This window comes from Fringilla coelebs (genome assembly GCF_963513975.1).
Source record: "Fringilla coelebs genome assembly, chromosome: 17".
Lineage (NCBI taxonomy): Eukaryota > Metazoa > Chordata > Aves > Passeriformes > Fringillidae > Fringilla > Fringilla coelebs.
This window is the reverse complement of record NC_140043.1, coordinates 8607199-8631633: the sequence shown is the minus strand read 5'-3', so window position 1 is coordinate 8631633 and position 24435 is coordinate 8607199. Positions and strand designations below refer to the sequence as shown.

Here is a 24435-nt window from a genome sequence, read left to right as displayed (position 1 = left end):
TTAGTGTTCAAATAAATGGAGGCAAAAGAGACTGCCAAGTCTATAGGAAGCAAAAAATCTAAGAGGAAATGGCTGATTTTAGATATCTAATTTCCTTCCAGTGGAATAGAATTCTCTAAGTGCAATTAGCCAGTGTCTGTACAATGCCTAAATATCAATACACACACCAGCTTTCTCTGTTTTATGTAGTGAACAGGACATTCTAGTAGTGATGGCTCAGGGGCCTTTAATATAGAGAACAGTCTGAACAGGTCATCACAAAACACAAATGTTCTGTTTGTTACAATTCTCTGAATAGCCATGATGATGGCACTCACAACCCCTCTCTTAACACAAGTGTCTCACAGTATTTAATACCCAGCTCTTCTCATCCACCTTGACCTGACTTTCATGTTTGGAAGGTTTGAGAAGCAGCTACTCCAATGTCTTTAACACATGTAACAGTCCTTTAGGAATTATTTGTTGTATAACAAAGGGGGGGGGAAAGGCAGATAACAGCGTCAGGGTCTGGAATTGTTCAACACCCTAAAAAGGCTCTAATAAGTCTTGTAGTAAGATTATGACCATGTTTGCAGGCTGAACAGCTCAGCACCTAGAATTATTTATAGTCCATCTGATCTACTGCATTAAGACCCTGATTTCAAAATGTGAAATGATAAATCCATTTCCCCAAAAATAGAAAGCCATAAATAAAATCTCAAGTTTCGTGATGTAGATCTCATTGATAATCTGTTTTATGATAATGAAAGTGCCAGTGAGATTGAAAACCACAGCAGCCTTAAATTAGAGCTGGAGCTGCAGAAGGATAAGTCTTAAGGAGAAAGGCTGATTTTAGCTTCCTTCCTTTTCCCCAGCAGACTGGACATTGCCTGTACAGTGTAAGAAGTAGTGTGGGCAATATGATAACACATGGATATTTACCTTGTTACTGAAATCCACTGGATAAACAAGCTGGTGAAGACAAGGGGTATGAGCTCAACATAATTTGACAAGCTCATTCCAAAAAAATATTTCTGGGATAAGGGTGGTAAATTACAGGTTACAGCCATGCAACAGGAAAGCAGCTATCACAGAGCTCTACCTTCAGGACTGTTTTGCTTTGCTTTCCTCTTATTCCATCAATGATTCTTGGCTTGTGAGCCCAGCCAAGCACATTTCTTCCCCTGGCCCAAGAGGGACTCTTGCTCCCTCATTCCAGCTGAGAGCATTTCTCTTACCTGGGAGCCAAGGGGCTGCAGAGCACATGTTCCACATTTCCACAGCATCCGCGGGTAAAAGGATTCACTCCCCCACGGAATTTCCCTGTCACCTGGAAACATGTTCAGGACAGTGCTCAAACCTCTGGTTATATAAAAGTCATCATCCAAGCCTCAGAAAGCCAAGAACAAGTCTGACCCTTCTGTCCTTCCGAAACAGATCGTTTTTCTTTGAATGCTGCACTTTTTCTCTCCAGCTCTAATACACCACCTCTGTCAGCTAATTCCAGCTAGGAGGCACTCAATTCAAGATCCTTCCCAAAAGGACACTGCTGAATGTGACTGGGTTCCAAGTGATGTGTTCACCTCTCCATGCTGCTCCTTCACTGGATTTGTGTCTGCTCCCAGCCAGACATCCTGTTTTGGTCTCTTTCACTCCCATCACTTCCCCTCCTCTGCCTTTGTGAGTCCCCTCCAAACCAACAGCAAAGTCGAATCACCGTTCCCAAATGCTGGATGAGAGCAATGTTTCCTCTCTCTCAGATCCCATCCTGAGCAGCAATCAGTACAAACCACTGCTTTATGTGGGAGGGTGCCAGGAACTCCCTGGTGATTACAATGTTTGCTTGTAAATGAGCAGGTTTAATAAAAGCCAAGCCTCATTAGACTGGCAGGATCCATTCAAGGCTTCATAAGCATCATAAAGAGTTTGTACTCTACAGGCACATGCTCAAAAGTCACCATATGGGGATAAATACCAATAAAGCCAGGGAGATTAATAGTAGTTGCCATTAAAAGCATTACTGTTATTGTTGTTTGCAAGTAAAGCATTTTAATCAGCTCATAGTTCTGATCTAGCAACAAGTATACAGAGCACCAGAAATACTTTAATAACTTGCACATAAAATAACAACAATTAAATGATTCTGCAATATATTATGCTGGCCTTGTTGATATAACATAAAGCTCTTTAAGAGGCCAAGAGAGAAAGGCTGAAAATTCTGAGATTTGAAAGAGCAACCTTTTGATGAAAACATTGGCCTGGGACATTTGGCATGTCTGCATTCAATCCTAGGCTCACACTGACTTGTGCCAGATGCTGGCAAAGCATTTCAGATCTCTGTGCCCATTTTCTCAAACACAGTATGAAAATAAAATTTCTCCAACTCACAGATTACAGTACTAATTATATCAGTTTGGTTTCTAAAGTAGTTTGAAAATCACTGCTAGAAAGCAGTCTAAGAAGGAAGGGTATTTATTTACTCTATTCAGAAACTAAAAATACCAGGATATGAGCAGATGTTGGGTTATGGGTTATTTTCATTCCATAAAAGAATTTCAGAGGCATTCAGAAAGCTCAGTAAACATCTAAACCCAGCCACTATGCACTTTTCAATCACAGTCTGCCTACTATGAATGCTCAGAACTTACAAACTCCAGAACAAGTAAATACTGAAAATTTACAGTAAAAATCCCAAAATGTCTGCACCACTGGCCTATAAAATGTACTGGGGAAAGAGAACAAGAAAGTCTGCAACTGCAAAGATGACAGTAGATAACTACCAGTGTGAGAAAAGAGAATCAGCACTGAGACTGCAGGAGAAAAGAGAATGTTTTAGAACAGTGGCAAAGCCAGGAACAGATCTCACATGCATCTCTCCTGGTCTGGTGCCCTAATTACATAGATATGCTTCCTCTGCAAGGACCTCAGGGCTGGGAACATCCATCCTTCAGTTACAGATAACCCCTACATATGACTAAGCAGAAATTAAGACCAGATTATATTTAATTTTCAAAATGGCATGGAAAGATGTAATAAATCTCAAGTGGCTTGGTAGCTCAGGAAACCAAACCAAGCTAGGATACATTTTCCAATGGTTATTTTGATCACAGAAAAATCCTCAACCTTTCTAAATTCTAGTGCAGCCACAAACACATGAAGTTAAATTTTACATTTTTTAAAGTTAAAGATTTCCTTCTTTTTGAGCCTAAAATTTTCATGGAGAGTTTATATAACTGCACAAAGACAAGCCTAAGGCAAACCACGATTTGGGCTATGAGACCAAAATGCCCTGTGTTTCATGCTACTATTGTTAGCACTATCAAATCTAATACTTGGCCAAAATTAATTTTAAAATGAAGAGCAGATGATTCTGAGCAGGACAGAGAAAAGCATTTGAAGATGGCAGCTATGGAAGCTTGCTTTGTTCAAAGGCCATGTTAGGCAACTGTTCAGGATGACTTCAGAATCCTTGCTTATGTAAACCTCCCACACTCTTCTGGATAAGAGTTTTTATTGTCTCTTGTGGGATGGAGACAATGTCATCTCAGTTTACGAGGGCCTGGCCTCAGACAGATGTTTTCATCATTCACAGCCTGCCCAGGAGCCAGACAGCTCCACAGCATGGAGCCATCAGCCCCCAGGACAGCTAAAACAGCTCAGTGGGAGCTGCAGGGCACCCATGGGAGCAAGGGCAGCAAAAACCCATCTGAAAAAAAAACCCCAAACCACAGGGGAAAAGAAGTGTGGTGGGGAAAAATGTGAAAAAAAACCCCAGATGTGAGGGGCACTTTGGAGCTGGAGCTGCAGAAGGATAAAGCACTGGAATGCACAGAATTCATGAGCCTTGGGATGAAGGCTGAGACCAGTGCCACACCTGCAAACTGTCCCTTGGGGTGGCAGTGAACTGTTATTGATCCCATCACATTGATCTCTATCAGCCACACCATTAATGTGCACATGAATGCAGGTCTGCATCAATCACAGGGACTGTGGGTCATGGACATTTGAGCAACTGCAGGGGAACTGGAGTTTTCCAGGCTTTTTGGCACAAGGTGTCATGTTGGCACTTGGTTTGGAGAAGCAGAGCAAGCTGGGTCCAGCAGCACTCTGTGTGTGTGAATTCATATGCATGAGAACAAGAGACCCAGAGGGAGACAAAGAGCTAACTCAGACCCTATCATGGGCAGTGAGGGCTTGCTGGGGTAGTTCAAAATACCAGGAGAGAGGGCAAGTGATTCAATCTTTTCCCTTCTGTTTCACACAATCTTATGGGTTGTTCAGTCTGACTCATAAAGTTTGAACTTCTGGGGTTGATGGTACTTACCACATAAAATCTATTTCAAGGTCATGAGTAGATTTTAAATAATAAATAAGCCTGGGGTGATGCTCTGTGGCCAAAAAAGGGAAATCTTTGCCTGCAGTGTATTAAAAAAAAAAATCTGAAAATAAAAAAAGAAGCAACCTTCCTAGATCTTCAGAGAAGCTCCAATAAAAGCATTACTGGTAAGATTTGGACCATCTTTAGCTTTACCCAAGCTGACTTCCCACCTCAGCACCATAGAAAGGATTGCTTCTTACCTGTTCATTGGTGGTGCGCCCTCGGGCCACTAGGACAATGTGGAAGCCAGTGAGACCAATGACTGGGATAAAGAACAACCCAGCCACACACATGACAGCCATTCTGTATGCAAGAGTTAAAGAAACTGAGATGAGGGAAGGGAAAAAGGGTCTGTGAAAGACAGGGAGAGGAAAAGGAGAAAAAAAAAGAGGGGAGTGTCATAGAATGGTGTGGGTTAGAAGGGACCCTAAAGATCACCTAGTTCCAACTCCCCTGTTGTCAGGACATATTTCATTATCCCAGGCTGCTCCAAGCCCTGTCCAACCTGGCCTTGGACACTTCTAGGGATGCAGGGGCAGCCACAGCTTCTCTGGGCAACCTGTGCCAGGGCCTCATAGTGAAGAACTTCACGCTAATACCTCATCTAAACCTGCCCTCTTTCAGGTTGAAGCTGCTCCCCCTCCTTTCACTCCAGACCCTTGTCCAAAGTCCCTCTCCAGCTCCCCTGGAGCACCTTTAGGCACTGGAAAGGGCTCTCAGGACTCCCTACAGCCTTCTCTTCTCCAGCCTGAACAACATCAACTCTCCTAGCCTGTCTCCAGGGCAGAGGGACTCTCTGAGCACCTCCGTGGCCTCCTCTAGACTTGCTCCAGCAGTTCCACATCCTTCTGATGTTGGTACAGCACTCCAGATGTGGTCTCATGAGTGCAGAGTATTCCTCACCTTTAGCAAGGTCTAATTAAATTTCATCTCAAAGTTAAGTCCATCTGCTCCTAGTCTGGGTCCTCACCCTTGAGATGGTTAAAAAGTAATGTGAACTCAGTGATTCTGGCTCTACCTTTCTACCTTGTAAAGAATATTCTGCACTGACCTATCAAGAGTAGTATCACCCCATCAGAGCCAGCAATTCATGTGTTACACTAGCATACACTTCCAGGAGCACACACTTCCAGAAGCACACACTTCCAGAAGCACACTCTGCTCCAAAGCACAGCAACAGAATTTTAAATACAGCAAGCAGCAGTTGAGAGCTACACCTGCTTGTAAGTTAAATTCAGGGAGGCAGCTCATCCTTCTGCTGGGCTGTCATGACAAAGATTGAGAAAGACAAAGGGTCACCTACAGTTTCTGGAGCAATCCATGCTCCCACAGGTACAATGGGAACAGAGGAAAACCTGCACTGAGCATTTACAGGAGGAGAGCAGTGGGGGATCAGGAGAGGCTCCACCAGCTCCCGGAGGACAAATACTCAGATTCATTCTTGCCCATTTTCCTCAGTTCACCCTGAGTCTGGAAAGACCAGCAGGAAGGATACGTAATGGTAGTGTGAGCTGCTCCCAGCTTTTCCATGTGGTTCAGGACGAAGATGAGCCCAAAGGTGAACACTCCAACCATGTGTGTACTTAGGGACAGCAAGAAGAGAAAAAAATAGCGGTAGTTCCTCCGTCCTATGCAATTGTTGACCCATGGGCAGTGATGGTCAAAATCCTTGTAAAGAAAGGGAGAGATAGGGAAAAATATCCAAACAGTGAAAGAAAATACATTGCCTCAGAGATGAATCTGAACCACTGTCATGTAAAATTACATCAGACTAGTTCTGCAGCTTTACAAAATGCTTGACTGTCTTTTATAAGACTTTTAAGGGCCGAGTTGTTTCTCTATCCATGGAGAGGTACTTGAGTGTTTATAGGGTTTGAAGAGAGGATATATCAAACATAAAGGACAGGCCATTTATCTGCTAGCAGCAGGAGCCCTCATTTTTATCATCCTTAGCATGAGTCAATTACAATGAAGTTATTATAGCCTAGAATGGTTTGAAGATGCAATAGTGCTGCAGAATGCCCTGTCCCATGTTTCAGTATTTATCACTGAATGAGTCCACTTTCAACAATGAGTCCTTTTTGAACACAAAAGTACCTTTTTACCAAGCAGGTCACAAAGAAAAAGAACAGCAGGAACAGACAGAGGCAAAGTTATGCACAGGTCCATTAAGTTATGAATCCAAACCTAACTATTTGTCTCAGACACAAGTCCAAAGTCCCTCACAAAGTCAGATCCCTTTTAACAGGAGATTTAATAATGAGGGCAAGCCACAGACACCCTCCAAGAGCCTTTACACAGTTTTGTAAGCATGTAAATCCACTGTCTCCAATGGGATTATTCCTGACGTGAAGACAAGATCAGGTGCAAGAAATAAACCCTTCTTACCTCTGTGTTCTTCAGAGCAGATATTACACATTCATTGCACTGACAAATGAACTGTTTATTCTTCACTTTGTGGCAATGCTATTTTTAAGCACTGCTCAATGATGACACAGGGGGTTTTGTATTTCTCAGTTTTGTACAACGCATTTACCAAAAATTTACAAAATACAAAAAAACTGATTAGAGCTTTTTCAAAGCACATTAGAAAATGACAGGGGCAACTTAAATATTAAGAATTATTAAGAATAAATATATATTAAGAATAAATATTTCAGGCTATATCTGAAATGCTGACATAACATCTGTCTGTTATGCAAATCTGGCTGTATGCAGCCCAAAATACCTATGAATTACAAAACTATGTAAGTACTCACTGCAAACATTTCTCAAGGAAACAAAAATCTGACTACTTTTGTCACAAATTCATTTTGGATCTCTCTGGTAACAGCATGCTTTAAGTTTTGTTTTATTTCTGCAAGTGCTGTCTGCTTTGCTGTTTATTCATTTTTATCAAATTCGTTCAAAAATTTTATATTTGGGAAAATAATTTTGATTGTACATTCTAGACTGACAGTGAAAATATGTGAACTACAACCCTGAGTGGATCCTACCTGGAAAGCCAGAAGAGTCACTCCTGTTACTGTCTCAAAGCTCTTCTAGAATATGACAGGTGAGTGCGAAATAAGCATCACAAGAATCAATAAAACATGTTTAAGGCCATGATTTATTGATTCAGAAGTCATTAATATTTTTTTGCCTACATTCCTCCACAGCAGTAGTAATTTAATTACAAGCAGAGCTCTTTACTTGTGCACCAGAATAGCAGGGAACATTCAACTGACCTATCAATAGAACTTATGAAGAGCTAGCCAGAGTCACCTTGCCTTCTGCTATTTTATGCAGGTTCAGTTTGGATTCCCTCCCATTTTCATTTCTGCTGCAGAACTGACTCCCATGGAAGCCTTGCATCAGCATGAAACTTCAAGCATTTATACCACTGAGTTTTGAGCAATCTTTTTCTGAGAAAACTTCATTTCCTGAAAATGAATTTTTATGCTGAGCCACCGGGGAAGGCAGAAGAAAGAAACTCCATGGGACAACTGAGAATTTACCATCATCTAAACAATCCTCAGAACCTAGAATTAGTGAAAACATTTATGTTTTAAAACTTGTAACGTACGATTCAGGTTTTCTACCAAAAATCCAGCTCTATGCAACAATTCACAGCAGTCTAAACAAACTGTGTGTCACAACTTACAAATAGCTGTGGCTACGTCCCTCTACCCAGGGACCTTAGCAGCTCCTCACTCTCAGGCTTCTAAAATCCCACATCCTTCTAAAGCCTTCCAAAACAGGACAGCTTTGTCCTATTTATCAATGGTTACTAGCACTGCTTCCAGATAATTATAACTTAGATATATGACTGACACAAGATAAATCCAGGCAGCCTTTCTCTCACTAACTGTGCTGCTCTCTTTGGGACTATTCCCTTGCTTATGGCAAAGAGGATTAGGACAAAGGTAGTGTATACAGTGTTCCAGCTGACTCTGGTATTTTTTCCCCTTCTGATTAGTAATTTCTTTCATTTTAATGGCACAGCTGAATACATTTTAGACATATTAAGATTTCATCTTTCTATTAAAAAAAAAAAATAGACCTTGCAGCAGAAACGATCCTTTAGAAGTAGAATTTTTAGCTCAGCAATAAAAAGTCCCCTGGCAATACACTGCTGTGAATACAGTGCTCTGTACCTACATGTCTGGGAGATGCTTATAGCCCAAAAGCACATCTTACTGTTTAGGGTTATTTTTTAAAAATCCTGTGTGACTCACCAAGACCCCAAGGGTAACAAGAATCAAGAAAGTCCCCTAATTCAGAGCAATCAACATTAGAAACATGAATGAGCTCATGCTCTGAGCTGGGGTGTTGACAAAGTCATGGGCTCCTTCTATGGACTGGAGAACCATTTGCTGAACTCTGAGTTTTGCTCTCCTGAACTCACACACCACTGTGGCTTCTCTGCTTGTCCACTAATGCTGTCACCAGTTTGCACCAAATTAAATGATGAACCTTAAACTCATACATGACAAGTTGAAATGGTTCACCCTGAATTTCTTGCTCTCTTGAACTCTCCACCAACTCTCCCATTCACTCCTTTTTTTACATTCAAAATCCCTTAGCTACTTCAAGGAAGATGCAGCCAGCATTATAAATTTTTATTTTAATCACCACTGGCGACAGGGCTGACAACAAGCACACAGAACTGAGGGCTGTGCTTCGAATGGCACCGCTCAGTGGGAGTCCAGCTGCGAACTCCCCAGAACTCCCCAATATGCTTTTGCTTCGTGTGATTAGTCAAAAAACTTATAAAGCAAGTTGTAACATTAAGTTCTTAGTCTGCTGCCTAGAATATGAGCTGATGGCATCTTCCCATTGTCATAACCATGTAAGGAGACTGATGATAGGAAATAAAACAGCTCAAGACACGCTCCTCAGCAGTCCCGTCCCGTTTGTGATTGGTACATGGACCCCCGGCCGGTGACAGGAGTCCAGCTGTGAACTGCCCAGAACTGGAACTCTGGGGCAGCCCAGCAGCCTGTTCCCAGCAGCAGGGGCAAGCCCCGAGCCCGTGGGGCAGCCCAGGCGCGTTACCTCCACGCAGTTGTCGCAGACGCTGCAGTGGGAGCAGCGGGGCGGGCGGTAGAAGTGGCAGGTGGCGCACCACTTCATCCGTACTTGGATTCCTTTGATCTCCACGTTCTTGTACAGCGGCGCGCGGAAGTCGTCGTCCTTATCCTCATCCTCGTCTGCTGCTCAACGCAAAACTCAGAGTTAGTGCAGGGAGCACAGGGCAAGGAGAAAAGAGCTAATCCTGTCAGTGCCTGGGACACAGGGACACTGCACAGTGCCCTTACTGGGGACAGTGCAGAGGACAGATGGTTTATCACCTCTGCTCTGTTTAAGAAAAGAGTCCATTTAAAAATAAACGCACAAAAAGAACCCCAAACTATAACAGACATATACTGGGAAGAAAAAATATTATTTTAGATTCCTGTGATCTTTATTTGTTTCCTCCTGACAGAAAATCTAAGAAGTTCACATCTATTTAACACCTGGTTAAACATTATAGTGCAGCTGGCATTGGTTGACTGGCTCCAAATTAGGTGGAATTTGATAATGTTGTCCCAGAGGAGCATCAATTAGTGTCATGCAGTTCTATATTAAATCTTCTCTAGATGTGTTATCATGATCCAATTTCCATTGACTTCAGAGGGAATTTCTCCCTTCACCTAGATGAGCTTAGGATCTGGCTCAGCTGCAGTATTTATCTGCAAGAGTATTCTCTGGATTAATGTTTGTGTGTGGAAGCTGAGTGCTGTACTGGCACCATTCCCTATAATTTTCCTTCCTAACTAGTCAGTGGGACTCTTAGAGAGAGCCAGACTCTAAATCCCTTAGGCACTTCTATAAATACAGTCTTTAGGTTCTCCAATACCATTATAAACCTGCCCAAGCTGTGTAATACATGTAGGCAGATGAAAACAGTCAGAACAGTCAAACCATTTAAGCTCTCATAAAAAATCTGACTATGCTGACAAAAAGTCTGCATATTATATATACCTACATGCATTTAAACATGTTCCTTTTGCAAAATTCAAACAGAGTTTGTACAAAACAGATCCACATCAAAAATACTGAAAGCTGATTGTAGTTGGTATAATTAGCCAGCAAAAAACACTGCCAGTCTCAGCCTAGACTGTAAATCAGATTTTTCAAGGCAGCCCCAATTTCAGTTACTTGATACTTCCTTTCCTACTCATTCATTCTGGTGTATTACCAGAAATTCACTCACACAGAGCCAATACTGATTCATACCAGAAAGATTCAGAGAGCCAACAAATTTAAGAAAAAAAATAAATTAAAAATGAGTAACAGAGCTGTGAGTTTGATTAAGTTCCTCTTCAACAAGCTGGGTTTCTGCAGCCCAACTTTTATCATTTCCCCCCACAGGCCAAGTTCTATCTACCAGACCTGCAAGCTCATATAATATAGCTAGAAATGTGCTTATTTCCAGTTTCCACAGACCTGAGCAGAAGAATACATTAACAAAGGAATGTATCTTACTACACAGATTCTCATACACTGATCCACTGACATGGAGCAGCCAGGTCTCATATTTTTCTAACAGATTTTTGATGGCTTCCTTAAGGAATGGTGTGATTTCATTAGAGTCTCAGCTTTTGTACTACTTATTTGTTGTTTTGGTTTTGAAGTAAATTCCTAACTATCAGAAATGTGCTAAGAAGCTTGAAAACCAAGAAGACTGAACCTAATTTCAACAGCAGAAAGCAAATAGAGTGATTGTGTATTCATTTTAAGTCACTCCTACAATTCCTGAACTCCTTGCGCTGGCAGCTCTGCGGGTGGCGTGGGGTGGTGATAAGCTTTTTTTCACATGCACACTTGTGATCTGAAATAACATCTGCTCTTCTTTCCTCCCAGCACTGGTATTTATAGTCTTTTCCATCTTTTTCCCTTATCAGTTTGCTTCCTTCACATATCTAAACTCCTACTCCATTGCCTCCTCCCAGGATGAATTCCATGTCTTTTCTCTCCCCTTGCTCCCAGCATCTTCTTGACAAGGAACAGGCACAGAGATGCAAGGCCAAGGCCACAAATGAAGTGAGAGACAGTAGAGGGGTGAACTTTAGGAACTCCTGTTTGCTTCTGACTCCCTTGTATAAAGGGAGATAGGATGGGAGGGAAGGTGGTGAGAAAGTTTCTGTTTGGTCTCCCCATGTGTTTCTTCCTTAAATGCAAAGTCCAAAATGAAGAACTTGTTTGCAAAAGGAAGTTAGAGAAGCCCAGAGGGAGGTATGAACTGACAATACACTCAGCACTGATCACTCGCAGGGCCTGGTGATGTCCACCTCTGCTCTGAGGGAACTGCCCTGCACAAACACTGGATTCTCAGACTGGTAATATTTAATGTTTAATTAACCACTGCTATCTCTGCTGAGATAAAGAAACTAACAAGTCCAGGAAACTCCTTAAAACTCCACCTGCAAAAGTTCTTTTGAAAGTCACTAGCCTTTGTAGCTTTAAGTACCTATATAGTGTATCAGTTGATCTTACACAAGTGATTGAATCTTGCCTCTGCCTTAGATCACCTTTACACACAATAATTTCCTTAACTGGAGTGCTGCAACACTTAATCAGGGGTTCAGAAGCTTCAGCTGAGAGGAATGGCAGAGAGATGCTCATTATTAGACCATGGTACCTGGAGAAGCCCGGCCTTGCTATTCAGGGAAACCAGCAGGACTGGTACCTTGCTCTTGTCAGGTAGCAATTCAAAACAGACACTGAACTTGGTGAATAGAGGTGAAGAAGCACAGCTTGCAGACAGCACAGATCCATTGGTTTAGACAGACTGCCTAGAGCAGTCTCTGCTGCAAACTGCATGTGAATAATTATTGGAAGACAGATAAAATGAGGTGATAATTCTCTCATTAGGATGTGTTAAAAAAGATAGCTGCACTGTGGTTCCCATTACAAAAGCTGAGTGATCTCTATCCTATTTAATCAGCTGTGAATCAGTACTAATTTAAGCAGGAATATCTTTCTAAATGTATACATTTTTAGACACTCTAAGGCAAGCCTTAATCATTATCTGTTCTAGCATTCAATGCTTCTGCATTTCTTTTAAGGTATTCTGGAAGGACTGCTTTGATGAAACTTGCAGGAAGTTTAGCCTCTCCCCTCTGCCATGCTCTGCTACCTATTGTGAAGACATTGACTTAAATCCAGTGTGCCAGCATGACAGAGGGGATAGCAATCAAAATCACATCACTCAGGAGAGCTGTCCAAGGAGAACCATTCTACACAACCCTGTGCCCTCGAGCGCCAGTCTGAGCAAGTGTGAGGACACCCAGGAGCTCAGAAGGGAGCTGGAGGGTGCCCAGCATTTCACTGCCATCCCACCCCCTAATGACAGTCAAGTATAGTAAATAAATAAATAAAGTCTACAAGATTAATCAGCAACTTGTGTGTTTGGATACCTGGCACCTCCTTTGGCTTGGACTTTCAATGTCCCCCCTCCCCCCACCCCTGCAACCATTCCATTTCTGTTACCTCGTGGGAAAACTCCAGGGTCCATGAAAGTTGCCATGCTGAAGTTTGCCAGCACAAACAAGAAGACGAGTCCATTGTACACTGGGATGGCTGGGGAGATGGCTTTTGTCAACCAGGGGCACCTGTGGAGAAGAAGAGTTATGGGTAAGGCTCTTTCAGCTGTAACCTATGGTTTCTTCCCACTCACTACCATGACACAGAGAAGTACTCTGGGCCAGCCCAGCCATGCAGCAAGGCTGAATTTGCAATGTAACAGAAATTTCCACAGAGCCAGTTTCAGTGATCACTGCAACACCCTCTGTAAAGCTGCTTTGTGCCAGAGCACAGAAAGCCCTGATTGTTCACAGGGCTCACAGGGCTTTGCCACCCTATTGCTTTATCTGCAACCTGGCGTTTTACCACTCTGTGCAGCAGCTTCATCCCATTGTTGCAATTCTTTTACCTTCTCTACTGCCTTGTTGCAGCTCGGGTTACTTTCAATTTTCCCTGGTGTAAAGCACAATAGGATTCAAACTATTGATCCCCGAAGCAGGGGCAAAGAGAATCACATTTGCTTCTCACTAAGCTTCCATGGTTTTTAACACTCAGAACCAACACTACAAAACTTCTCCTTGAGGGAAAGTTTTGTCAGACCAGGCTTTGCAGGTGTCAGCAGAAAATGCAATATCAAAAAGAAAGTAGATGGCATATGCCATGTGAACAATGTTCAGAAGCACCAGAAAGATTTGTTGCTTACCCAGTGAGTGTAACTGAGAGGAATTGAGGATAAAGGGTAAAGGAGTAGGAGACTTTGGGAAGGGGTTTGGAAAATGCCTGTTAATTAGAGGAAAATTGTTCAAACTGCAAAGAACACTTCCCACCAGCAGAGAAGGGCATGATGAGGCAGAAAAGAGCCTGCCTTACAGGCAGCTTCACCAAATAAAAAGCAGTGTGCATTCACTCAGCCATTCACAACCCCTGAACACCCCACCAAATGCATTTCTCCTGTCTGCAGGAGGAGGCTTGGTGTTACAGGGCCACTGAAGAGAAAAATCTGATCAATCTCATGATACTTGCAAATATAAGTAAGGAAGAATGTGGGTCAAAGTATGTAATTGAAAAAAAGACCCCTCACTGAGTTGCTCCTTAGATTTCCACTTGTCTTGACAGCCAAGGACTCTTCCAAGGCTGCTGAGCAGGCAGACATTCAGCAATGCCTGCTGCCATTAGCATAAAGCACACTCTGGCCCATGTCTTCTGGTATTTTGCCTGCATTACATCTACAGTTGGGTCTGATTGTCTGCCAGGCTGAAGCCTGAGCAAACAAGGAGAAAACAACAAGCAAGCAGCCTTCTTCCACGAATTTGCACTGGGTTTGCTGCTAAGAGGCTGTTCTGAACAGCTGACAATGGTGTTACTGACCTTGAAGGACACTGTCAAACATCCTCTTGTGACCAGTGTTAGGAAGTCACCACGTTTTCTTCTCCTGTTTCTTTGTGGGCAGGCAAAAGGAGATTGTTTTGCACTCCCCACCTCTTCACAGCTGGGCTTTTATCACTGCACTGCTGCAAACAGGTTTTAAAAGGACCTTTCCTTGTGTGTGCTCCACTCAGCCTAGCCTGGACTGAGGAGAAGATGGACAAGTCCTACCCAGGGTGAATGAATTGTAAAGCCATGAGCAAGACACATCTGTGGCCAGGGCCAAACCTCCAGGCTTGGAGGGAGAAGGTAAAAAAAACAGCCAAAGACAGCTTGACTCCAGGAGGTACCTACCCTAGGAACCTCTTGTTTCCCAAAAGGGTGAATTTCAGCAAGTAGTGAGCTCCTACTGACTTGCTGCCTTGCTTAGTTTGCCTCAGAGCAGCTGCTGATGACTGCAAACCAAAGCAAGGCACAAGTTTCTCACTTGCCAGGAAAGGTGCTGCTGCAGTGACCTTGCCAAGCAAACTGCAGGCCTGCCACTAACAACGGCTTCTGCCACATCCTCCGGAGAAAAGCAAAATAAGTCCTGAAGTAAGCGGTTATAAAATCAATTCTACTCAGGGAAGAGTTCTTCCCTCTAAATTATAGTAAAATTAGATTCAGTAATGGGCATGACTGACTTAATTTCTTCCCATGAAGAAATTGCCTACACAGAGAAAGATTATGAAGTTACCCATTGCTTGTCAAGCATGGAGGAGAGATGTCCTTGGCAGTAAAGTCACGTAGGTTGGCAAATCAAGGGACAGGAAACCCTTTCTTACAGATAACTAGTTACTCTGAACGAGATTATAATGAGAGAGACTGTCTCAGATGATTAATGCAAGCATTTTTTAACATTCTCATCTGTGATTTATTTTGTCATGTTCCCAACAAATATATCAAAATATTAGGAAGAATTTTAGCCATAAGATAAACTGCACAGCTCATTCAATGGGTAAACAGTGTATCTGAAAAGACTTCACGGAAGTTGAAATAAAGAAAAGAGTGAGTCACTGTACATACTAGCCACAAGGTCAGTTCACAATCCTTCCATTTCTTCTTCCCAGAATTGTTATGCAGCATCACAGATTACATAAAATTAGATGGGACAAAAGGGGCCTCATTTGTAAACTAGGCTGGCCAATAAAAACAGATGTGGAGATCCAATCCTGGCTCATAACTGTAAAGAGGTCTGAAAAAAAAAAATTCCAATTGGATTCACCAAAATGATGCAGCCTTCCTGCACCACACTAATGCAAGTATGATTCTGGGCAAAAGAACAGAAATTCTGATCTGAGCCTTGCAGGTTGTTTTATCACTAATCCATCATGTGAAAGCCTGGCTTCTGCCCCTCTGCCTCAAGAAGAAAGCTGCAGAAGTGTTGAAGCAGGACCTGTAGCAAGTTTCTTTTTACTTTGTGCATATTCTCTCTCCAGGAGATCTACTTCCAGCAGCAAGTGTGCCTATTATATATGAATAATTATTGTTGAACTGTACCTTTTCTTTTTCCTAACAGAAGTTGTTGTGAATCCAGAAAACAGCACATGGGATGTAAAACTTTCTTTGGCTGGTGAACCCAAAATTTCAAGAGGCTACAGTTTTGTGTCTTCAACTCATCTCACAGTAGAATTATATATCAAGAAAGGTACCACAACTTTTATAGGGCTACATCAATTACATAGAGCCAGGACCAGTGTATAATCCCCTAATGGAGCACCACCAGATTTTTCTCTGAGACAAAGTAATTGTACAATGTGTGTCCTATTCCAAGTTAATTTGGATCCCTCCCTTGAACCAGATGACCTGCAGGGTAATGTTGCAGGTACCAGCCATACTGCATCAAGGACTGCTCCAAAGAGAAACTTCCCTTGGCTTTGTTTACTGCAGAGGTTCAGAGCCAGCACATGCCACCATGGGGATAATTACAGATCTCAAATTTTCCCAAACAAAGCACACAATTACACAGGCAACATTTCCCTCATAATTATACTTCTCTGACACAGAGTGATTCTGTTCATAACTCAGTGGAGAGTAATTCAGGGCGACAGATTTAATCTCATTTATCCTATTTGCTCTTGAAACCCTATCCTAATAAAACGGAAAGTTAAAAAGATTAACAAATAGGATCACACAACTTGCTAGGTGTCAGATAGACTTAGCATGATCAGCTGCCTTCCCCTGCTAAATTAAACAACAAATAATCCTTTCTGCTTTTTTGCCTGGTGCTTGTAGCAAGACATGTTTATGTCTTACAATTATAGTTCACCTATGATTAAATAATTGAATACGACACTTTTCTTGAATCCTGCTCTAAATTAATATTTTGCATTTTTCATTAAAACATTGTTAGAGAGACAGTAGGCCACAGAGAATGGAGCCTGGGACTTTAAGAACCAGGTTCTAGTCTTGGCTCTGACACTGGCCCACAAGCCATCAAAAGTCACCTACTCCCCCCAGCCACCCCAGTTACATATTCTGCAAATGAGACCAAACCCCTGTCAGACCACCTTCCCCACGGCAGGGCAGAGAGTCTGAAAGTCTTAAAGATCTCTGTCAGGGCCAGGCTGGTGGCTGTGGTGTTTGTCTTCCTGGAGGCAGCTCTGGGCACCCAGCAGCCTCCCCTGAATGGGGCAGTGGTGTGAGGATGGGTCTGTGATTTAGCCAGCAAATGGGGCTGGTTCATTTTACATCTGCCTGCAGCACCACAAGCACTTGTGAGCATGTTTGGAGGCCAGAGACAAGGAGAAGGACATGGGGCAGGAGGTCACAACCCTGCCCTCTCCTGAAGCTGCTTGTGCAGTGCACAGAGATGTGGGAACCTCAAGAGATGGGCATCCAAGTTTGGACACTTAGCCACCCCTAACAAGAAGACTCTCAAGGATGTTTTAAATGGCTGCTCAGCTGCACCTAATATTTGATCTGAGATTACCACACATCCTTCCCCTCAGCCTCAAACAGATGGCTGATGCACAACAAAACAATTTATTTTTCCATGAATCACAAGGCATGGGGTGACAACACAGAAAAGAAAGCATCTCTTAGCTCAAATGTACTTCTGCCACTACAGTAGTAAAAGAGTAATGTGGAATAGCTGATTCAGTGCATGCAAGTAGAAGCAGCTCAGCAAAGTAGGGACTAATTAGATAAGAGGGGTCAACAAGCAAACATAATTTGACTAAGAACAAATACTAATTACACTGGAAACTTTCAAACAATGTCCAAAGACCATAGAAGCCTGTCCCTGACTCCTTTCCAAGAGTTTCTAGCCAAACCCTGACTGCTAAGAAGATGTTTGCACTGTAAAATCCATATAAACAATTCCTAATCATCTAACCAAAGATTTAACATTTCTAATATCAACCCTAGGAGCTGGAACCAATATCCTGGGTTTTCCAAAAGCTGCCCTATCCTGTAAGGCAAAGCAGTCAGGAAGGCTGAGAGGACCCACTAGAGCAGGGACAGGTCCACAGAGGCAAAAGTCCCCCTCAACCAGCACTGCACCCGCTGGAACATAAATGAAAGGGCTGTCAACTGTCTGATTCTGAACACCCACACTGTAGAAGGGTTTGGAGTTGGATGTAAACACTGTACTTTAAAGACCATTCCACCAGTTTGTATGTGGAACAGAGAAGGTGCAAGACACATCCTGAAGGCTGTGCATGGCCCAGTCTGCACCACAGAGCAGAAAAGGGCAGAGCTCTCTTAGTCTTTAGCGGTGTTAATCTAAAACGTTTCTCACATTTCCCAGTCTGGGTGAGATTTTTCTATTTATATGATTTTTTCCTACCCTGACATTACAGAAAAGTACCTTTCTGGAATAGTTACAGAAGAAAAAAAAATTGCTCATTTTCCATTTTTTGTCACTATCAAAGATAGCATGAAGATTATTGTACATCTAAAAATATTTTCCAAGGTGCTGAGACATCTGTAGGTTTAACAAGGCATCACTGGAAACAGTCAGGAGAGAATTTATGTGAGTGTCATAACCAATGTGAAACAGAACAGCAGGTCTTGTGAAAATAGCAGGAGGTTCTGGACTGCCAGGTTCTTTGCTCAGCTCTGCACATCAGATTTTGATAAGTGAACTAATTTCTGCACCATATCTTACTCATTGGCAAGACTGCAGATAATACATCGTTGCCATAGCACTACACTCTCACTGTGAGTATGGCAGTTCTACTGACAGAAAGTGATATCAAAGTAAAGGATAACAAATCCAAATGTTACCAAAAAATGGGAAAAGGACAAGTAAATACTGGAAAATTTATTACTGAAAAGCAGTAAATGATGAGAGCTGACTGCTACAAAGAACAGCTCACACTGGTGATAAACAGGACCTACCAAAACATCTACCCTGAGCTTTCAGGTACAGCTATCCAGCAGAAGAGGCAAAAAATCACCCCAAATCCCACCACCAAAAACCTCATTAATTTCATGAGTCCCTTGCTCACTGAAATACAGATGAACACTAGAGAGAGAGGTTCAAATCCATCACCTGCTTAACTGTGTTTAATTATTCACCAGAAATGTGCTGGGCTGGAATTCACTCAGGTTTAACAAGAGCTGATGGGGTTTCAGTGAACTTTCCATTACACTCTGGACTCCATCCGAAGGCCAGTGGTTCATGTCTGGCAACTTACAGATCAGAGGAGCTAAATCAATTAAAAAGCCAACTTGAGATGTAATGGTCCTTGGTGAAAAATCTTATCCGGGCTATACATCACCCCCAAAGTAAAACACAATCTACCCTTTTCACAAAGCTGCCTGAAAGCTCTGGATCCTGTTCCCTTCCTACCTTTTTTAACAGTCTTCAAATATCTGAGAAAAGCCAGTATTGTCATGTGAACTAATGTGGGAGAAACACAGAGAAGGAACAAGAATACCAACAACCCAATCTGAGTGAGACCACCACAGGTGCAAACTCACCCATCACCTTCACATTCAGAAGCTGTCCAGCCACCCCAGACCTATTGTCCAGGTACAGGCTGACCCTGCAGCCAGTGGGCAGCAGGTGCTGTGTGACACTGTGTGACTTCACATGGTGTGCATGGCCAGCAGATAGGCCTGGGCTGGGCTGGACTCAGTGCTCAGGCCTTGCAGAGATGCTCTCTGCACACTCAGTGAGTCCAGGAACCTGAAAGAGCCACTTCAGTTGTAGCCAAGCCATTGGCTACTGCCAGGAGCTGCTCTCACACTGCTCAGAGCAGGGCTTGGGCAGGCAGGGGCTGGGCTCACCTGCAAATACACAGCAACCCAGCAAAATCCTGCTCTACACACTGCTTGAAATGTGCACGGTCCTGCAGGCAGCTAAGGCCCTACTCAGAGTCAGTTTGCACTTACTGACATACAGGAAGGTCCAGGACAGAGGTTTTGATGTACCTGTAAAGGAATATGCTGTAATAGTGCAGCAGCACTTGAAATGCCCAGCTCTTGGTTTGCACCTCAAATGGAAGGCATCCACTGCACACTGATCTGGGGCACAGCCAGGCTGCATTTCAGAGCACACAGGAACATTTTTGTCTGAGGAGAAGGATGATGCTCACAGCAAAGTGAGGCAGTAGGTCTTCATGGCACTTCAAGTGTCTAATGGGCTGTGAGCAGCATCACTCCAAGCAGCAGAGAATGCTCTGGTGCCTCAGGAAAGGAGCCAATTGCCAGTGCTTGGGCAAATCAGAGCAGATTCTGGGTGCAGGCACACGGAGCGCACAAATCCAGAGTCTAACACATTTTGTTTGCTTTTTCAATCCTGGACTTTGCAAAGGCTAAAATGCCACATAAGCTGGAAGAGGCAAGGACAAGTGTAATCCAGGGCTTCTCAGACGTGCAGCAACCTTTTATTAATACCATGCTGGGCAGCTGGAAATGAACTCTGCTTTTTCCAGCAGCCAGTAAGAGAGCTGAGTACATGGGTGATGCTGGGTCATGACAGAAGAGAAAGGCAATAAGGACTAACTGCAAAACAGCCACAGCAGGAGAGACACTAGTTGCCCTGTCACGCTGAAAGTTTTAAATCCACTTGGTTAGCAAAAGAAGGAGCTCAGTAACAGTCCTGTGCTGTCCTGTCTGCACGGGGCTGGCCACAGGCATCGATGCAGTGCAAGAGCTGAATGACTTCCAGCCCATTCCAAAGGTCACAGGAGTCATCAAGCCATGGAAATCTTGCTAAATGGGAAATCAGAGAATTATCTCCAAGATGCTGTATGAACCAGTAATTTGTAACACAGCAGAGTTCTCAGTGCATGAGGCTGCACTGCCCTATGTTCCCATGTGCACCACTTCAGCAATAATGACAGTCCAGCTGCCCAGGCCAGTGTCCAGAGAGGGGAGAAAATACCTGACAGTGTCTGAAAGGGACACACAACACTACACAAGCTGAGTTTTTCTGAGCATTTTTGAAAACACCATTTGGAATGTAAACCTGTGCTTCCAATTTGTAAACATCAGAACTATGAAATGAATGTCACATTGACTACAGCAGTGCTAAAAAGGACAGCCCCTCATCCTGAGTCCTCCAGATCCCATTTCCCTGAGTAATGAAGAACATGGTTTATTTGGTCACCACAAGTGACTCTCGTGACCTTCCAGACCTCTCAGCAATCAGTAACACAGTTTTTTGGTGGATAGAAGGAATTGCATTTGCCAGACCCCAAGATGGAAAAAAGGCACAGGATAGCTCCTCCCTGGCTGAAGGACGTTCTCCTGTTTCTCTATTGTCTTCATCCCTGTCAACACACACATGAATCCAGCAATGTGGAAAGCTGAGGTGGGCTGCTGCTACACAGTTGCTTTTTAAAACAAATTTAAATTACCAGCAGCCTAATTCAGTCACACTTGAGGTGACCCCAGCTACTGGCACTAAAGGATTTGTACACTTGCTCACTGTATTCCTCAACCACAGACTGGCAGAACTTCTAGTACACATTCAGTGTTTGAATTCATGAGATAGTGGGGGGGAAACAAGGCAGCTCATTTTAAGTATGTGGTGATGAGAGAGAGAAAAACAAGAAATATTATGATATAAGGAGGGAGGTGGTGACATCAGTGAAAAGGCAGTCTATATTACCCTTGTTGAAAAGTTAATTTGATTTTTTAGATATTCCTTTTCCATATGAGCTCAGTAGAAAGAAATTAAACTTCACAAGATACCATCCCTTCACAGCTACTGGAGCAATTACCTAACTAAAAGACAGCATCTATTAGATTAAAGTATGTGCCACTTAAATTAACAACAGCCAATATGCATAAGAAGCATTCAGTGTGAGCTCTGAACTCTGTGATCATGTCCTTGGTGGATTAGCAGAGAACAGAGTAACACAATGTGCTTTCAAAGATGCAGGGCAAAAGAAGAAAAGCAGGAACACCAGCAGCGCCAGCCCAGGTGTCTGAGGCTGATCCTGGGCAGGCTGGGTGTCCTGGGTGCAGTCACAGGGCTGCCTGGGGCAGTGGGCACTGCCAGGGAATACCTCACTGGAGGATCCCATCCCTCCTCCACAGGGGCCACTCCTCCAAAAGCCAGCAGTGAGAGCCCAGCTGGCCCTGCCAGGGATGTTGCATGACGAGCCCTGGAAGGACAGGACAGACCATCCACTGCAGGGGAGGTCTGACACTGCCCCCACCACCCAGGAGACTGGCAGGGCAAATGTACCAATGTACCAATGCACCCCAAACCCAGCTGGCTCTGGCAGATCTGCCAGCTGCTCTTTGCAGGGCTGGGGCACTACAGAGCCTTGGACAATGGAGGGGCAGGAAAATCCTGTCAGGTGGGTGATAACAGTTACATTTCTTCCATGACTGGAAAATGCTGTTCAGGAAATTTACAACTAATTGAGACCAGAGGTTCTTGCAGACCTGTCTGGATCTTGTACTGCCTTTGAAATCTGGAAACAATACCTGTCCATGGCCTGAATAACATACTTCAGAGCTGCTACATGAGGTCATTCACCTATGCAGTCACTTGCCCATGTGGGGAAAGGAAACCAGTTCCAATCTGAACTCTCTTGTTTTGAGATTTCTAGGCACATGGAACAGCAAAATTACTCCAGTTATTGCAGCCTTCCCCTGTGTGAACCAAAATGATTAGGGACTTCATGTTTTACAGAAGAGATGAACAAAACAAAGAGATAAAGGCACCTCTATTGCAAATAGATACAGAATACAGGGTAGAAAGTGTAAACATTCTCATATATCAAGAACTGAAGCAAATATATAATAATAAAACAAAAGTCTCTCTTAGAATCCCATCTTTAATTTCCCTCTGGAATATCAGCTTGAAGGGGTTTTATGGAAACCTGAACTGGAAGCATGACATTTTTATACCTCATTCTCATTACACTGAAAAAGAACATTTGCACAGCAGGTATAAAGCCTTAATATATTAAGATTTTAAGCAGGGAATGAAAAATCAAAATTATTTTAGCTGATTTAAGAAAAAAAAATATAAGAGACTGTCACATTTCAACATATAAAACTTTGCATTTGGGAAGAACGTGCTCCTGTGGCCACCTGCTTTGGGATGTTTAACCCATTCTTCAAGCCACCAGCTTGAAGGTACCAGTCACCTTTTGAAACTGGACATCAGAGGAGAATCATCAGTGATTCAGCCTATTTTGGCAACATCTTTAATCATGAACTGGAACAGACCTAACATTTATGGCCAAGGTAACAAAACTGACCAGGACACACCATCCATTCAGCCCCTTGCTACACAGACACCACGTGCACACCTCTCCTGGCCATGCACTGTTCTGAAACACAGCTACACATTTTTATACCCCACACCTCTTCCCTGCAGGGTGCATGCCAGCAACAGCAGGGCAGAACAGGGGTCTTCCCAACTGCTTCCCAGCCCATTTCTGCTGGAGGTCTGGGACTGTTTTGGGGCTCAAGGACAGAGCTGAAAAATCTTCATTTCTTCCAGCAGAGGGTAGTGGGACACACAAGCCTGCATGCAAATGTGTAAGATTATATTGCAAGTGAGAAATACATATGCAGTTCAAACCAAACCAAGGGTGCAAAACCACAACTCCACTGCCTAACATGGTGGAAATGTTACAAAACTAAACACATTTCTTCATTTGTTTTCATCAAATGAAGAAACACATCAAACTCAGCTTGTTCTCACAATCTCCACCCTCCCCCAGTAACAACATCATCTTCATTCCCCTTTCTAATTTTGGGAAGGACACCCCCAGGCAGCAGCAGAGTCAAAAGAGCCTTTTTCTAAACATCCCTACTAGAAATCTGCCTTTTCCTTCCCTCTGTGGAACTATTCTCCTCTCCTTGGATCTCCTTGACTTTCAGACACTGTTTCATCTTCTCTCCCTCTTTGTCCTGTTCTAAATCAAATGACTGAGCAGTCCCACACGCCCTCCTGCAGCAGAGCAGCACGATGCAGCTGCTGCTTTAGCCTGGGTGTGCGGCCACTCAAAGGCATTCTCAGGTGCCTCCACGGGTCTGGAAGCCCACGGGCAGAGCTGCACACAGATGTCCCAGGCTCACAGCAAAGAGGACACATGCAGAGGACTTGTGGCTCTTCCATGCATTCTCTCAACAGACACCAAGAAGAATAACTAAGGGAGAACAGTCACAGCCTTCTCAAACTATTAAATCACTGTCCCAAGACTCCCCTGCCTGCACATCAATGACTGAAACATCTCTGCTCACCATCTAACAGGATTAGGGCAGGCTTCTGGAGGCAGCTTCTCCTGCAGGGAAAATCTTATTACAGAACCCATCAAAAACCAAAATGCTTTTGGGGAGCAATAAAAACCTAAAACAGACCACGGTGACTGTCACATTAACAGTAATTTTTTTCATTTACATGATGAAACCTAGCAGTATCACCACCTTAGGTCTAAGTGTCTCTGTCAGCTTAGACAAAATATAAAGCCAGTCTTCCAATATTTGTGCTGGAGCACAGGTATTCAATTCAGGTTGACAGAAAACAAAATTACTTTCTTAGCAAACATCCTATGAGGGGATAGCATCTTAATTACAGAGACAGGGAAATGGGATTCAGGCTGGTATAGAGACAGGGAAATGGGATTCAGGCTGGTATATAGATTTGTTTCTTGTCAATCCCACTCCAAAGTGCACAAGGCAAGGATCCCCCCCAGCAGCCA

At 43.3% G+C, this 24435-nt stretch overlaps 1 protein-coding gene across 3 annotated transcripts in view; it reads right to left on the bottom strand.

Annotated features, from left to right (window-relative positions):
* ZDHHC8 (zDHHC palmitoyltransferase 8) overlaps positions 1-24435 on the bottom strand; it is a 110645-nt gene that overhangs the window by 12461 nt on the left and 73749 nt on the right. For all 3 annotated transcript variants that reach the window (XR_014616584.1, XM_084217213.1, XM_084217212.1), the window contains exons 2-6: positions 12875-12996; positions 9395-9552; positions 5853-6025; positions 4558-4660; positions 1218-1309 (exon numbers count right to left, since the gene is read on the bottom strand). Coding sequence is in view for 2 of the 3 variants with exons in the window: in XM_084217213.1 (XP_084073339.1) it covers positions 1218-1309; positions 4558-4660; positions 5853-6025; positions 9395-9552; positions 12875-12996 (648 nt within the window). In the remaining variant the exon portion in view is untranslated. The remainder of the gene's footprint in view (positions 1-1217; positions 1310-4557; positions 4661-5852; positions 6026-9394; positions 9553-12874; positions 12997-24435) is intronic.